Raw genomic sequence first — 17,533 nt, 5'->3', positions numbered from 1 at the left:
ACATCATTATACATATGGGAAATGTTTTTCTTATAGTACAGTTCTAAGGTGCTTTCAGTGAAAAAGATCCCAAAGTCATTTCGAAAATGCCAAACATGACATCCTATTTGGTAGAACTGAGTAGAAAATTAAACAGAGGAAACAGACCACATCTTATGTTACAGTATCAGTGACAGATTAACAACTGACTAAATTCTTCACATCTCTCCAAACGCATGTATACTTAAATGTAACTCAATTCATCGTTTCTTTTTCTTTAGACCTGTTTTTGTTTTGTTTTTGAAAGCACAGAAGGCTGTTTTCTGGCTATAAAAGTTAGCCGGTATCATCATTACTGGAAAATGGTGAAAATTAAACCTGTTTTCAGGCTTACTCTAGGAGGACGGCTTTCAATTGCACAGTAAAGGAATGTGCTGGACAATGCTTCTGTCTTTCAGAGTGCTGCCTATTTCAATACACCAAAGATTCAGCCATATATATATATATACATATATATATATATATATATGTGTGTGTGTGTGTCTGTGTGTGTATGTATTTATGTGTGTGTGTATATATATATATATGTGTGTGTGTATATATATATATATATATATATGATACATTCTACCTTACCCTAATCATGTATACATAGTCCTTTAATGCCTCTACTATTCATTAGACAATGATAAATAACCATAACATGCCCTTACCTGTAATGCTCTTGGGATAACACAACTTTGGTAACACTTGCTTTCTAAGGGGAAACCATTAATCATTCACATGCCTTTGGTCGACACCAACAGTCCTCCAAAGGGCTACTTATGGCTCTCTGTCCTAGGATACTGGTGTCCTACTACATGTGCTGACATTTTGCAGGAGGTAAAGCTTTCGCTTTCAGGAAGTGGAAGAGGAGAGACACGTGAGAACATTGGCACATAAAACGTGGCTAATTTTTTCTTGATTACATTCTAGTGCATTAGTCTGGAGTTGAGGGAGCTGTTTGCTTACTAAAAGGTAGCATTTGCTATTGTAATATGCTTTTCAAAGCATTGGGAATTTCAGGTTTCCCTGAAAATGGACTTTGTTTTTTAATACAAGGTGAGTGGGAGAAAAAGGTGAAAATAACACACAAAAAGGATCTTGGATCTAACCCAAAAAGGATGGGAAATTTGCAGTGGTTTTTAAGTGCTAAACTCAAGAGGACTGCCTAGTCACAGCTGGGAGGATTCTGCAAGACAGTCTTGTTTTTTTCCTAATGTATGTGTAATTATCGATAACCCCAAAAATGTCACAGGAGTAATACCTACTGTAAAAGGGAAGTTAGAAGATCCCCCGGGTCTTGTAACCGAAGTTAAATAAAGTATATAACTACAACAGATTTTGTTTTGTTTTTGGAAACTCTGCACAAAAGCTACCATTCACAGGATTAATGAATACCTTTAAATAGTCCAGGGTTTTTTTGTTTTATGTTTTAGTGTCTGTTCAATTCGCAAAATCAGTTCAACTACATAAATCCCTGTCCAATAAGCCATAGTTCACAGGAGTAAAACTTTGCCGTTTCCATAGATTCAGTAGAAGGGATTTCTTTTCTTTAAACCCTAAAAGGTGAATACAGAAATCAGATATGCAGTTTTTAAAGAAATAGTTACATTCAGAAATAACCTTAAAAAGTTCACCAATGATTCCTTCTAGCAAGGCAAGTCTAGTGTAATCTGGTCCCGCGTCGAGAAATCCATTCCAGTTTATAGTGCAAGACCTTTGTAAGGGGCTGTCCGGCTGCCCGTCATTACTGTAAGTACCGGTACACCTTGAAACAGTGGTTTCCAGAGTCTGCAACCACGACATGGCCATCTGAAGTCAGAGCCAGGCCTTGGGGGCCGTAGAGTGGGTCAGCAGATGTGTTAATATAGGACAAAAATGATCCGCTTCCATCAAAAACCTATAAAAAAATAAAAAGCCAGAGTGCTATAGAAGTTATAGTAATATGATGAAATAGAGGAGTTAGAAAACCCTTGATGCTAATCTTTTCAGTATAAAAGCATGTGTGTAAGGGGCATGTCAGTTAGGCATCCAAATCTTGGGTTTCGGCTCAGGTGGTGATCTCAGGGTCGTGAGATCCAGCCCCGCGTGGAGCTCCGCACAGAGCACAGCTGCTTAAGACTCTGTCTCCCTCTGCCCCTCCCTACCTCTCCAAAATAAATAAAAATAAATCTTTAGAAAAACTGTGCATGTAAGTCCACAGGTTTGTTTAGGTCACTATCACACACCCACTCTTTCCCTCTACTTAACCTTGCTTTTTCCCTCTAACTCTCTATGCCCCAGAGTCACTGACAAGGAGGATGCCACTGGCCAACAGATTTCACTTACATTCTTACAGTGATCAGGCTGAGGGGAAAAGCCTTCGATGGTACCTGAAAATGAATGACCCTTGTTTCTTTTTCTCAGCTTTCACTTTCCCTCCTTCCAGCCTCACATCCCTTTTTTATTCCCAATCGTAACAGAAAAACCAGCAACAGAGGTATGGTTGTCATAGTGTACTATGAGAAGATCATTTTTTTTCCTTTTCAGAAAAGAGGAGTTTTCAGAAGTCAATGGTGTACAATGTACATTTGTGGAGTGGTGGTTTTTTTTTAAGATTTCATTTTTAAGTAATCTCTACACCCAACACAGAGCTCAAACTCACAAGCCCGAAATCAAGAGTCACATGCTCTAACAACAGCCAGCGGGACATCCCACAACATGTACATTTGTTTTGCTTTGTTTAGTTTTAGGGGGAGAGAGGCAGGAGGAGAGGCAGAGAGAGAATCTTAAGCAGGCTTCTTGCCCAGTGCAGAGGTCCATATGGAGCTCGACTTCACAACCCTGAGATAATGAGTGGAGCCGAAATCAAGAGTCAGAAGCTTAACCGACTGAGCCACCCAGGCGCCCCATGTCTATCTGGATATGAAGTCGTCTTCTTTGGGTCTGTAAGCTTCTGCCATGATGAAATCAAAGGAACCCTTCTCTTTCGTAAGGCCCAGGCTTGTTTCTTTTGACCATTCTGTTAGGCCCACAGGTGTTTTAAAAGGCAGTGTGATGAGGCAGGTGCTTATGAGGGCCACAACCCGAACAGCTTACCATCTGTGGTCTTATACTGAACTGCTTTGTGAACGTGGTTCCCTGTCTGGCTTCGGGCTTTCCAGCACACAGAGAATGCCTCTTTCAAATGTAGATGTCAGCTGGCATAATTAACCAAGATAAATATAATAGAGAAATAAAAACATTTAGAGTTTCATTTATAGCCTCAGTCTTTCTTCTTCCTTCTTTAAGATTTTTTTTTTTTTTTTTTTAAAGTAAACTCTACACCTAATGCGGGGCTTGAACTCACAACCCCGAGATCAAGAGTTGCATGCTCTAGTGGCTGAGTCAGCCAGGTGCCCCTCGATCCTTTTTCTGGGAGGTAAATACCTATATCAGATTCAAACTGCTGACTACTGCTGTCTTCGCAAAGACATCTGGATGCTCCTAGATTTAACCAGTGCATTCTGAGGTCCTAGGAGCTCTGCACAGGGCCACATTAGCAAGGATAAATAGGCCCGTCCACAGACTATGTTTGGATTCATGGAGGTGTTTACACAGAGAAATGGGGGATTAGTCTGAGGATTCAAAATCTTCATTCTTAATTTTTTTAAAAAATCATACATTTTTTTGTCTAACAAAGAAAGACTACAGACCCTGTCTGAAAACAGTGTTTTAATATTTTTTTTCTAGAATGTAACCACTTTTATTATTCTTTTATACCCAACAAAAATGCCAAGTGCCATTTACGACACCATTATTGCTCAACCATGACAACGTATTTAAATTCATTATTATTTTTAAAGTTTATTTTTGTTAACTTTTATTTTATTTTTTAAACATTTCTTTGAGAGAAAGAGAGAGAGAGAGAGAGAAGGGAATAAGAGGGGGGAGGGCAGCAGCAAGGGAGGAGACTCCTCACTGAAAAGGGAGCCTGGCTTGGGACTTGATCCTCCAGGATTATGACAAGAGCCACACAGGTGCCCCGTTTTTGTTAACTTTTAATTTTGAAAAAATTATAGATTCACAAGACATAGGAATCTGCACTGATAGTACAGAGAAATCCTGTGTACCTTTCATCTGGTTTAGTAGCACACTCTAGTAAAACTATCTGAGTCTGGACATTTCTTCTTGGGGAGTTTTAAAATTATGAAATAAATTTCCTTACTAGTTTTTGGGGTATTCAAAGTATTTTATATTGGGTGAGTTGTGGGATTTGTACTTTTTGAGGAATTTAAATTGTCAAATTTATGCCTGTAGAGTTGTTCACAGAATTTTTGTATGGCTGCAGGGTCTGTAATGGTATTAGTGTTCTGTGTCTTTTCCTTTATCAATCTTGCCAGAGGTTTTCAATCTTATTGATCTTTTCAGTGAACCAACTTTCTGCTTCATTATTTTCCATATTGTTTGCCTTGCATTTCATTGATTTCTATTCCTATCTTCACCATTTCCTTCCCTCGCCTTGCTTTTAGCTTGTTTTGCTCCTTGCTTCCAGCTTCTTGACGTAGGAGCTCAGAATATTGATTTCTGACTTTCTAATGTAAGCATTTAGTGCTACTAATTTCCCTCACATGCAGAATGGTGGTTACCAGAGCTGAGGAGAGAGGGAAAAGGGGAGAAATTGATCAAAGGGTATAAACTTCCAGTTAGAAGATGATTAAGTTCTGGGGATCTAATGCACAATGGGGGAAGGGGAATTATAATTAATAAAACTGTCTTAGGTACTTGAAAGTTGCTAAGAGAGGAGATCTTTATGTTGTCCCCACAAGAAAGAAATGCTAACAATGGGATGGTGATGGAGGTGTTAACTAAAGCGATAGTGATAATCGTTTTGCGATATATATCAAATCAACATGTTGTACACCTTTAATTTACACAGTGTTGTATGTCAATTGTATCTCAATAAAGCTGGGGGAAAAAAATCTCCCTCTCAGGATTGTCCTAGCTGCACTCCAAAAACTTTGATATGCTGTTATCTGTGTTTTCCTTCAGTTCGATGTATTTTTAAGTTTTCCTTGAGACTTTCCCTTTGATTCAGGTTATTCAGCAGAATAATGTTTTTGAATGATTAAAACAAAATACATGGGGTTATAAAGGAAAACCATTATATTAAAATATAGTTATCAAAATTTTACAAAATGGCAATATAGTAATATGTGTATTTTCTTAACACAATAAGGTAACAAGAAATAGTGATGGGTCTAATATTGACTATTTTCAAAGAGTGATGAGCACAAATGGTAATTTGAGATCTTGCAACTGTAATATGGAAATTTCTGTGATTCCTCATGGTGACAAAGTTATAGGTATTACTAAAACTCCTGTGACTGTTGCCTATATTCATTGTTGAAGAAAATGATAGTTTTTAGTTAGAAGCTAGTAGAAATAGTAATATAATATTTTGGTTCAATGGACCTCTTGAGTTCTATCCACTACACACTTTAGGTTTCACTCTGGTAACCTGTTGATGTTTTTTCTACTCTACCTTCCTTAGTTCAGCACTTCTGGTGAGATCAAGTGGTCTATGGAGAACCTAACCCATGAAGAATGGAACACATTCCAGCTGGGAGACAGGCAATTCTTCACTTTCAACAAATAACGATCCCTCTCCACAGATACATTAGCATTTCCAGTTACCTGGATCCGGCTGTTTCCCCAGTCCGCCACAATGATGTTTCCATTTGAATCCACTGCTACACCTGTTGGAGCATTAAACTGCCCATTTCCTTCTCCATTTGAGCCGAACTTCAACATGAATTCTCCCTCCTGATTAAACACCTGTATGAGATATTTGTAAATGGTTTTATTTTAAATTGAGAACAGCTGAGCCAACATTATGAGTTATAAAAAAGTATGTATTGAGCAGGTTTTTTTTATAACAAGCCCTATGATTTAAGACATTCTTAAAAACAATCTACGAAGTAGACCCCACATAATTTATGCTTCCCCAATTTGCTATACAAATTTATTATTTGTTAAATCACTTATTTCTAACTTAACATCTGGTTTTTGAATACTTATATGAAAAATGCTTTTGTTATAAATTATAAAATATAATAAGTATAGGGTAGGATGAGAAAGTGGAGCTGTAATTTTCAACCATATAATTCTTTCTGCCTTTAAGTAAATAGCTAGTCTCAAAGACAGGCATCGTGTTTCTAAAGGATGGGTGATCAACAGTGGATCAGGACCTAGGAGTTTTCGTTAGGCCAGATGCTCAGATTTTATTACCATTTTGCAAAGTCGATGTGAGAAAAGTAGGCCGGACTTCACACCTACACCAGGGGAAATGTCAGGTGTGCACATGCGCATGTGTGTCTGTGCTTAATGGCAAAGGTGAGGAATCAAAAGAAAGGCTTTTAATATATTTTTTCAAAATATATACTTAGCTAAAATAAAGAGTTTATATGCCCATAAGGCTTTGCTGGATGGAGTATACCGAGGGGAGGCAGGTTGACAGAAGTGGGCAAAAAACAGAATTCTCTGGCAAATTCTCTAATATCCGATATGGAAAAGCAATGGGTTGTTGTGGTTAATTAAATATTCTTATTAATGGAGTGTTACTGTATATGTAGCAAATACAGATTATTGATTTGGCGAGAACTAAATTTTTAGTATGTGTTTAAATATAAGATAGAGCAAGCACAATTTTTATCTTGATGATTCAAACGATAGTTAATGGTTGTGAAGTATCTCTAGGACATTATTTTAAGCTTCCATTGTCATCTAGCCTACGTGCGTAAAAATACTCATTAACAAATGAAAAAGTATTACATGCAAAGCACCATGGAGAGTAACGGTTTCTAATATGTGGAACTGAGGGATTTCACTACACCTGAGTGCAGATCTAATTGGAAAATGATCTCTGGGTCTTTTACAGATTCTCCTGTTGCCACCTCTGTGATCATGAAAGATGAAAATGATTCTTCCTTTTCGTTATATGTACTGGGAAAGTGAAGTGAGACACTTCCATCTCTAAAGGCTTAAAACTTTATTTAAGATGAAAAAGAAGCACGATTGCTTCTTGAATTACCTAACTTGCCAAGTAAGCAAGCCACCTCTTTGGTTCTTTGCAAAGAATAAAACAAGAACCAGCTTTTACTAAGATGTTACAGCTTAAAAATCTTTCCTGACTACTTTTATCTCATTTCACACAAAACATTCTTGTTTTAAAGACCAGTGAGAGTGTTTGCTGGCGAGGACACAATCTGTTATTCTCTCATCTTTACAATAATCTTCTACCAATAATCTTTTTGTCTGTTTGCCCTGATCTCTCTAAGTATGTCTTCCTTGGCATGATCCAAATGGCTCAAACACTTCTGCTCTATTTTGAAATGACGGAGAATGCCAAATTTAGTCTTACTTGTTTTGTAATGAAAAGAGAATGCATGCTGAAGGTAGCTAAAGAACTAGACCATTTGTCAGCCCTGACCTATAGGCACAGTTTTCACACTGACCACCAGAGAAGTGCCTGGAATCCAGAACCACTTCTAACTGCCATGTGTTACATGGGAAACTAAAGCCCAACTATTCCATAAAAGCTACATGGCAACAGCTATCAAAGAGAAGAGAAAAAACAAAATAGACTGGTCTTCTTAAATACGAGGAAAACTGAATTTCAGGAAATTCCAGTTTCAGGAAAACTGAAATAGTCTACCTCTACTGTACTGAAAACCTGAGGTATTATCAGAATCTTAGGAATTGGGACGCCTGGGTGGCTCAGTTGGTTAAGCAGCTGCCTTCAGCTCAGGTCATGATCTCAGCGTCCTGGGATCGAGTCCCACATCGGGCTCCTTGCTCCCCAGGGAGCCTGCTTCTCCCTCTGGCTCTGCCTTCCCCTCTGTCTGCCTGTGCTCGCTCTCGCTCGCTCTCTCTCTGACAAATAAATAAATAAAATCTTTAAAAAAAAAAAAAAAAGAATCTTAGGAATTACAAATTTCTCATAGTTTATTTTTCCCGCCTAAGACATCACTTAATTGCTTATAAATTATTCAGATGAAAACACATTAAGAGGCAGATGTGTGAGCTGAAATAGTTTTCACAGCGGTGATATAATGGCCAAGTTTTTTGATAACTTTCATAATCCTCTCCTGATTTCAAAATCCCACTCTCCTTAAATACCACCTCCACCTGGAAGTCCTCCCTGATAAGGCTTAGTTACAGAAATCTGCTCTTTGTTTTCTTCTGGATACTTAGAGACCTTTATATGTACCTCTTTTAAAGAAATCGCTTATTGCTACCTGCCTTGCATGTTGATTACTTACATCTGTTTTATTTCCTTCTACATTGTCAGCCAGGGCTGGTAAATAGGAGTCCTCCCACATACCAATGCCAGTTGGTTCATAGAGGCTGCCTGGAGCACTGGGACGGAAAGGCTCTGAGGCCACAGTTGCGCTTAGCAGAAAAGAGCAACTTGATTAATAGGACTGTCTTCGGGGGTGGGTGGGCAGCATCTATGCCAGGAGTTTGCTGGCCTTTGCTCATCTACACCGGTTATCTTCTGCTTAAATGCCCTCTAGTTGATTCCTCTACAAAGAGAGGGAAGGCTGGAAGTATGCTACCAGACTGTGGCTCCTCTCGTTACTCTTCTCACACAGGACTGTTAGAGCCCTCTGGGAGGCCAGCCGAGAAGCCCAGTCCCTAGGGCCCCTTTGAGGTCTCCCTCCTCCCCACCACTACGTTTCTCACGGTCCTCTTCCTTTCACCGAGACAGGTCCTGTAGAGAGAGACTGAGGGCGGTGGAGGGAGTGTGCACAGAGGTCTACCACTGTGGCAGCAACTCGGGAGAAGGCAGAAGGCAGCCTGAGAAGTAAGCAACGGTGGGGGTCCTTTCTCCTCCTCCAGCCCTATCACCACAGCCCACCCTGCTCTAGTCTTTACACAGGGACTTGGTACCCACCCCAAAAAGCTCAAAACCTTTCCATCTTACTCAGGTTAAAGATGCCTTCAGGGCAAACTGGGGAAATGGAGCAGTGAAGGACCCAGGAGATGGGCGTTGAAATCTCATCCCTGCGTTATTATCCCTACGCTATTCCAGTTATCAACAAGAACAAACTATTTTTCGCTTTGGTTGCCCAATGGTCTCTAAATGCAAACTTCAGTCACTGGCCTGTATCACCGCTGCTGTTTCCTTATTATCCTTCCTTTAAAAATGCCTCACTTTAGGGGCGCCTGGGTAGCTAGGTGGCTTAAGCGTTTGCCTTCAGCTCTGGTCATGATCCTAGGGTTCTGGGATTGAGTCCCGCAATGGGCTCCTTGCTCCACGGGGAGCCTGCTTCTCCCTTGATCTGTTGCTCCCCCTGCTTATGCTCGCGTGCACGCTATCTCTCCCCCAGACAAATAAATAAATAAGAGCTTAAAAAAAAAAAAAAAAAGCGCCTCACTTAAAAAAAACGTAAATGAATTTACTTACATGGAAAACTTTCTATAATTTCTGTAAGAGTAAAGCAGTACCACTTGATGTAAATAGAAGGTAACCCTAAAAATAAACATATAGCTCTCCAAATAAAAATGTCTGCCAGTGCTTGGTCCGTGCCCACTGGCGTCCCTTCGGGGGAACATGTACCACACCTCGAGAAGCGTGGTCTAGAATGTGACAAAACATTTCCTCATTTCAGTAAAATGACATATCTGTTCTGATTCATTTTTATACGTCCTGATTGGATCATAACAAACATCAAAATTTTTCCTCCCCGCTCCATACCTGGTAAGGAACCTAGTAAGGAACTGTACACCAACTGTTCCAGGGAGCTGAATGGGCACTGTATTCTGGGAACACCCACACTGTGTGAGGGCATTCCAAGTATGAAATAGCTGTAGGAATGTATACAAGGGCTATTTCCCTCCCCAACTCTGGTTGTAGCAGAATTCTAATATCTAATTTTGTTTGAAAGGCATTACGGTGCAGATAATTAAAAAAATGATCTAGTTTTAATTTATCGAAAAGCCACAAAATATGAAGCTTCAGAAAGTTCTGCCTAAGTTCAAGCGACTACTTTTTCAAATTTCAAATTTCATTCTGTAGTCATCACCATTTACGCCCGTTTCAAATTAAGAAACTCACCAACCACCCTATTCTGTTCAATTTTCTGACTCTCCAAAGTCTGTATGTCCAAATTAAAACCTGCACCTCCGGAAGAAGCAAAATCTACTCTTTTGAGGTTAACTCCTTTAGTTCCTGTACATATATATCATTATTATATTATTTTCTCTGACTGATTTCCCAATAAAAGCAGTTAAAAGATAACAATAATTGATGTGCTGATAGTACCTTGACAGAATGATTATGGAAATCCGTAACAATAATCTCATTATTGCTATTTACAGCTGCAAAATGGGGACCTGCAATAAAGGTGAAAAAAGTAAGTGATGACTGTAACGATAAAAATGATCATAGCAACACAGCAGTGACACAATTTAACCTATTTGATACTTAAGAAAGAACAAAGAATCACAGTCTCCGTTCTCGAAAGATCATTCAGCCAGAACTCTGGCTCGAGATCCCCTGGATGCTCTACCCTTCTACACTTGGGACTGTCCACTCTGGCTTCTTTTAGAGCAAGCTGAGAGCAGCAGCCCTAATGAAGTGGAATGAGCAGGAAGCATGAGAATTCATCCTCCAAGCCACCATCTGAAAGTCACATCTGCCAGCTTCCCTGAGGACACTTGAATCCTTTCAGGGCCCTCAGGTCCCCCTGAGGAAAGATGTGGTGATTCTCGGTCCTGGGAAAAAGACTCCAATATTTAATATTTTTTAAAAAGTAGAGCAGAAATCCATACTCGGTAATTTGGGGTGACATTCAGAACCTGGCAGCACTGGAGACAAAGCACACCAAAAAAAAAAAAAAAAAAAAAAGATGATGCAAATTGTTGTCAAATGCCAAAAGCGTCCTCTCAAAAAGAAAACATAATAAACTGCTTTCAGCCTCTTCTTGCAGATGTGAAAAACTAAGCAGCTTGTGCTTGCAAAAGGGCTATGCCAAAAAAAGAGGTAACAGAACTGCCCTTCCTGAACATTCTAAAGTCCTGCTCTCCTATCACCTAGGAAGGTGAAAACAATTCTCATCCAGAAGCTCTTTTAGACAAAGCTACAGCTAGAGAGAATTAGGAGGCACACTACTATTTGTCAAACATCTTTATTTTTAAAAATATTTATCTTAAAATTTATTTTTATTTTACTTTATTTTTACTATTTATTTACTTAATACTATTATTCAAAGATCAGGCTTCTGAGTTGCACGCGGCTGCCAACAGAAATCACACATGGCCTGCAGCCCAACTTACTGCGGGTAGAGTCACTGAGAAGCATCCCACCATGCTTTCCCTTAAGATTTCATCCCCAGTGTCTTTCCCAAAGCCAGCAAACACTGGGGATTGAGGCATCTTCCACATGCTCCAACATCATGCAAATGTGAGCAGAAGAAGCATAAAAAAGGGGGTTTACATATTACCATCGAGTGTACCTGCAAACTGCCTGTCCCCATTTCCTCGGCTACCAAACCTGGTGACTATCTTCCCATTTGGCTGGAAGATAAACACGCAGCACGCCTTGTTGTCCACCACGATGATGTGCCCATTGCGGTCCACAGAGACTCCCTTGGGCCCCATCAACTTTCCGGATCCAATTTTTGTCTGTTAGAAACAAGTACAGAGAAGGAGGTTTAAAACACTACGGAACAGGAAGGCAGACATCTGTTTTAGTGCAAATGTACCTGAATATTCAAACGGGGGGGGGGGGGGGGACAACTACTCATAGGTCACGGGCTTCTGTTTTTCATTAACTCCTACTAAGATTTATGCGAAATCCTTACTTTTTAAGGGGATCACCACCAAAAATGTTCTTGAATCCCCCTAGCTGAGGTCACAGTTCCCTTGTAGAGATGCAGTATGGTCTAGCAAAAGATCACAGGATAAGGAGGAGGGAGACATTCTACACCTGTTGCTTGCTTTAGACACACCTAGAATAGCACAAGTACATTTGATTTCCTCAAGCTCTGGATTCCTTATACATCAAAAAGTGTATTTAAAAAAAAAAAGACTTCAGTAACTACCAGTGGCATTTTTGGAATACATACAAGTAAAACAATGTCAAAAGGTATTTAGTGTATAATATAGTCTGTATTAGGCAGTCTTTAAAGGGAAGCTATCGTTGTCATTATTGGGATCATAATTAATATCAAAATCACCAAGCCTCTGGCATTGGACTTCACCAGTAGTAAGTTCCATGAAGGCAGGAATCATGTCCGTTTTATCCACTACCATGTACTTAGAGCCTAGTGTACTTCCTGGTGCCCAACAGGGACTCAACAAATATTTGCTGAATATATGGACTTCAAGAGCCTAGTATTATTTAGGATAACCATGATGATTGAATAGTTTCGGTTTTCAGTATTTTAAGATGGGAGGAAAGCATCTGATTTCTTTCAAACACATACCATATTCATTTTAAATCTTATTCATTTTTCTGAGTAGACTATATAAATGCCTGTTTATATACTTTTATAGCAACATTATAAAGAAATATTTTACTCATGCACCCATATAGCATAAGTAAATGGAGCACCAACTCTGTGGCTAAGGGTTGCAGGCACTGAGTAGGCAACGCCAAGACCAGCCCCTAACCTGGAGATGTCTCCGTCTCATTACAGAGAAAAATACGGTCACTGGGTCCTTTTTAAAGTGCCTGGTATTGACTGTTTGATTTGGGAGACTGGGAGATTTGGGAGAATTCAAACAGGCGATGTCAGAAGCCTGTTGAACAAAACTTATGATCCTATTAAAAACTTAATAGGATGGGTCACTACAGACAAGGAGCACCCAAGGGGAGGGAGCCGCCGCTCTCCTAGGCACCGAAGCCTAGGGGGTAGAGCAGATCTCTGTGTGTTTTTATAAATGCTTCCTCAAACGTATTATTAAACAAACCAAGGTCCTGAACAATGGGTATAGTCTGAGCCCACCTGATTTAAATGGGTTTATGTCTGTATATGTATTCCTGGAAGAGAAAGTAAGAAGCTAGCGGTATTACTGCTGGCAGAAGAAACTCTTAACTTTTCATCTGATGCTCATCGGTAGGGTTATTTTAAAAACCTATCTACATGTATTACTTTTTAAATTAAAATTTTTAATCCCAAATTTACATTTCCATAGGTTCTGTTTTAGTCCTCTTATTTTCTCTCTCTGCCTGGTAGAAATATAACATAAGCCATATCTGTAATTAAGATTTTTCTAGTAACCAACATCAGAAAAACTAAGAGAAAAAAGGGAAAAGTATGTAAATCATATATTGTATTTGACCTAACATATGATAAACAGTTATCATTTCAGAAGGTAATATTAAAATTACTGATGATATATTTTACATTTTTTTTTACTAAGTCTTTAAAATCCAGTGTGTATTTCACATGCATAGCACAGCTCAGTTCAGACCAGTCCTATTTCAAGAACTTGGCATCCACTGTGGCTAGTGGCTACCAAACTGGACAGCGTAATTCTCTACACTTCTTCTAAGACCTCCAAGCAATGGCATCAACTTTCACCTCTGTGTGTAAGTCTCAAAACCATATCTTTAGCCCTGACCTATTTTGCAAGTTATTACCCTAAACTCAACCAGTATTAAGCCAAATTTATCACATTTCCAGCACTTAAAAAAAAAAAAAATTAGCACCTCCTGATTTCCTAGTTTCTTTTATGATACCACAGTTCATTCAAACTCAGGATCAAAATAACAGAGCCAAATTTACTCTTTTACCAGTTGGTACCTCAGTTTTCTCATCTGTAAAATGGTAGCTATTGCATTACCTCCTGGGTCATGCAGATTCTGAAGGACAGTGCGCCAAGCACAGCAGATGGCACAAAATCTCCTTCTCTCCACCCATTCCATTGCTGTCATACCTGCCACTCAAGTGTTAACAGAGACATGCAGGTTTGTGCAGAAAGAGGGTATGGAGAGAGGGATAGGGACTTTTTCAGAGTGGGAGTTCAGACAGTGTGGGATTTTTCATTCTTATAAGCTTATAGATGAGATTCAAATTTGTTCTCTTGAGTACGAAGAGACACATTTACTTAGGAAGGAAACAACGGGATTCTTCCAAGGGAATCTGTTATATAAATTTGATTCTGACTTTGTAAATTAGCTCAGAGATCAAAGAGGCTGTACCATAACGATCTGTAAAGATACTGTATTCTTTCATGTTTTAATGGAAGATATGTTAGTAGAGATCAAAAGGAAGTGAGGACCCTCTGATTATTACAGCAAGAATATTATTACCAGCAAACACTATGAACATTAGCTGTACTTTAGAATGACTCAGTCATAGAATACCAATAGATGGCAATTACATAGAACAAAGACAGAAAATAAAGGACTGATGCCATTCCATCATGCAGTAAGAGCCAGAGCAGGTCTTTTAAAAAAAAAAAAAAAAGGGCAGAAAACCTGAGATGTTGAGTGCAAACCTCTTTTTCTCCTACTTTCATCACTCCCAGTGTAGCTGCACCAGATTTTACCATGTTAGTGTGAGTGTGAAAGTAATATTCACATGTTAATGTAAAACTAAGAGTTACTGCACTTCGCCTGACAACGTGTCCCCTGTCTTAAACCCAACAGTGAGCCGAGGTATTTTAGACTCTGACTTTGAAACAGGTAAATAGAAGTATTTAACTCAACAAGTAGATCCTTGAATTGAAGAAGGAAGAGAGGAGATATTTTAGGATATGCTGGGGCCCCTGGGTCTGTTCTAGGGTTACAAAAGCCTCCTGAGATGGGCTGAAAGATGTAAATTGACAGAAAAGATGGCAAGGAAAAAATCAGAAGCAGAGAAGAATGAAAATTAGGGCTAAGAATTTGGGGAGTAGAAGAAAGAAAAGGGGATAAGTGGTTATGTCTCTAGAACTAACTAGGAACAAACACAAAGAATTCACCTTCGTGTGGAGGGTTTGTCTTTCTGAGCACGTGTTTAATTTTACCAACACCATGAAAAGAAAATGCGTATCTTTCAGTAAATGGTAAGTTGGATGAGCTCCTATTACAGTATTAAGGCATTTTTTTAAAAAGATCTTATTTATGTATTTGACAGACAGAGATCACAAGTAGGCAGAGAGGCAGCAGAGAGAGAGAGGAGAAAGCAGGCTCCCCGCTGAGCAGAGAGCCCGATGCGGGGCTCGATCCCAGGACCCTGAGATCATGACCTGAGCCGAAGACAGAGGCTCAACCCACTGAGCCACGCAGGTGCCCCAGTATTAAAGCATTTTTATTTGCTATCCTTTCACTCCCAATCAACGCCTACTGAAAATAAAAAGGTATGCTGAAACTCTACCTTATCCATCCTCTAGAGGGCACAAGTGTTCTTGTTTATTCCAATTACTACAACAGTATTCCAGCTGTGAGGATCTAGATCTCCCAGGTCAGTGTCTATTACATATAACTATCGAAAAATTGAATGAAAAAGGCCTTCTCTCCTAAGTACAAAACTCCAGTTTCAAAATGTCTTAATATAGTAGATATAAAATATTTCAGTATATTAGACATAAAACTGTTGCCTTTATACTTGTTTTAGCATTCGTTTATGAAGTTAGAGACAGGTCATGATTTTGCTAGAGTATGCAACGCAAGGCAATGGGCTGTCTCCAAATTAGATGGATGTCGCTGAAAAGTTTTCCTTCTGTTCATGTTAAAGCTGCTGTATTTGAGTATGTCTTACCACAAATACAATTACAAAAACACAAAAAGAAGGGGAAGAAGTTAGAGATCTAGAAAGGCAAGAGGCCTTTCTGTGTACGTGGCCATCATATGGAGTCATCAAATTTGTAGTGGAACAAGGAAAAAAAAAAACCTCAAGGGCAGCAGAAGAATTGTGTGGCATTTGAACTGAAGAATGTGGCGGAATTAGAAACTACAGCTTTTGAGTCTCCTAGATCGAAAAGATGCTGCCCCACATAAAACAGAGGCTCCCATCTGAGGGTTAGTAATAATGGAAGTAACTTGTTTTAATAAAAATGAGGGCGTGACTGTAGTGATCCAACAACTTTAAAAAGGGAAATATAAATTCCTCCAAAAAGAAACTACCGAGTGAACTTCGTGTAATCTTCAGGATCCCAAAATAGATTATGAAGAGCATCAATCTCTGAACAGAGATTGGTTTTCAATCTCTGTTCACCATCTGTGAAAAGAAAGTTCTGACCAAGTGCTGGCAAGTCCTGGAGTCCAAATCACAGCTGATAAACAGACTTCATTTTTTGGACGGGGTTACTGGACGCAGATGCCTTTTTCATACAAGGCAATATAAAATCCAAAAATAAATCTGTAATCCTTACCCAAATCCCATAAAATATATATATTTTTTAATCCAACTTTGACATAGAAGACTACCAAGGCTCAGGGAACTTATATCAGTAGTTCATAAGGTGCAGACCTGGGATTCCAAAAGGTTGATTTGTCTGAGTGAAAGTACATGAGAAGCCTCTAGCAGGCTGAACAGGGCAATACAGGAGGCACAATGTTTACAGACTTTGAAAACATGTTTGACAAAGTGTCTCATAATCTTCCTGAGAACAACAGAAAACAGGCTGCATGATAATATTCTTTGAGGACACCTTATAAGAGAGATTCCTGGTACCCCTAGCGGGCTCTCTATTCTTCAATGACTTGCTAAAGAAAGAGATGATCCTGGGGACAACAGCAAATATGTCAAGTGATGGGACCCCCCCCCCGGCAAAGTACAACCAAACTCCCCTTTTCTCTGTGCTGCCAGCCGCCATTTTCTTGTCCTCCCAATTCCTATTTACACATTTCACCAGTAGGTTTTCAGATTGCACCAAACAATGTATGACTGATTCGAGGCTGACACAAATGGTTTTGTGTCATTCTGGTGTCATTTTTCCTCAAGAGGCTTGTAGGTTTTTCAACGATACAAACCAGGTCTTACAATTCTGGTTCTCCCATATCATCCTCTATCACAGGCCTGAGACAGTAGAAGGCAACTTCATACATGCCAATCTGTGGGTTAAGTGGGGAGATATCAATGGCCCCTTCGATACTATTTTCTAATAGCTATTCTTCATTGCATTTAGGTAAATATGATCATACGTAAAAACAAAGTGACTGAGCAACCTAACGGCTTGACAATATGAAGCCGCTATTTCCTATATATAAGATTTATGACAATATCACTGTTCCTCTCTATAAAAGTTAGATGGAACAATGTGAACAGGTCTTTGTATATGAGAACTTGTCGAAGTTCATCTTTATAGTTCCTATTTCTCTCTACCGGTTAGCAGCCACCTGGCAGCTTAATCTTACCTTAAACTTGCCATCAGAAGAGAAAATGCTAACCCACTTATTATCATAGTCTGCGATGATTATGTCCCCGCTGGGATGCACAGCCACTCCTGTGGGCCGCTGCAGCTGCCCAGGAGAGCGCCCTCGTATGCCAAACCGACTTTTGAACTGGCCGTCATTGGAAAATATCTGCAAAACAGAGGACATTCCTTGGAACGT

The 17,533-nt window shown here is 39.4% G+C and overlaps 1 protein-coding gene across 7 annotated transcripts in view; it reads right to left on the bottom strand.

Moving 5' to 3' along the window:
- Positions 1-266: 266 nt before the first annotated feature.
- Positions 267-17,533, bottom strand: part of TRIM2 (tripartite motif containing 2) — a 119,687-nt gene continuing 102,420 nt past the window's right edge. For 6 of the 7 annotated variants that reach the window (XM_032332542.1, XM_032332544.1, XM_032332547.1 and 3 more), the window contains exons 8-12: positions 17,336-17,503; positions 11,502-11,670; positions 10,310-10,380; positions 5,677-5,817; positions 267-1,921 (exon numbers count right to left, since the gene is read on the bottom strand). In XM_032332542.1, coding sequence (XP_032188433.1) covers positions 1,769-1,921; positions 5,677-5,817; positions 10,310-10,380; positions 11,502-11,670; positions 17,336-17,503 — 702 coding nt within the window. In that variant the 3' untranslated portion in view covers positions 267-1,768. Of the gene's footprint in view, positions 1,922-3,099; positions 3,201-5,676; positions 5,818-10,309; positions 10,381-11,501; positions 11,671-17,335; positions 17,504-17,533 lie in introns of all 7 variants that reach the window. The other variant, XM_032332541.1, reaches the window with a different exon arrangement.

This window comes from Mustela erminea, chromosome 2, assembly GCF_009829155.1.
Source record: "Mustela erminea isolate mMusErm1 chromosome 2, mMusErm1.Pri, whole genome shotgun sequence".
NCBI classification, from domain to species: Eukaryota; Metazoa; Chordata; class Mammalia; order Carnivora; family Mustelidae; genus Mustela; species Mustela erminea.
Note: the sequence above shows the minus strand (reverse complement) of the source record. Positions and strands in the feature narration are given on the sequence as shown.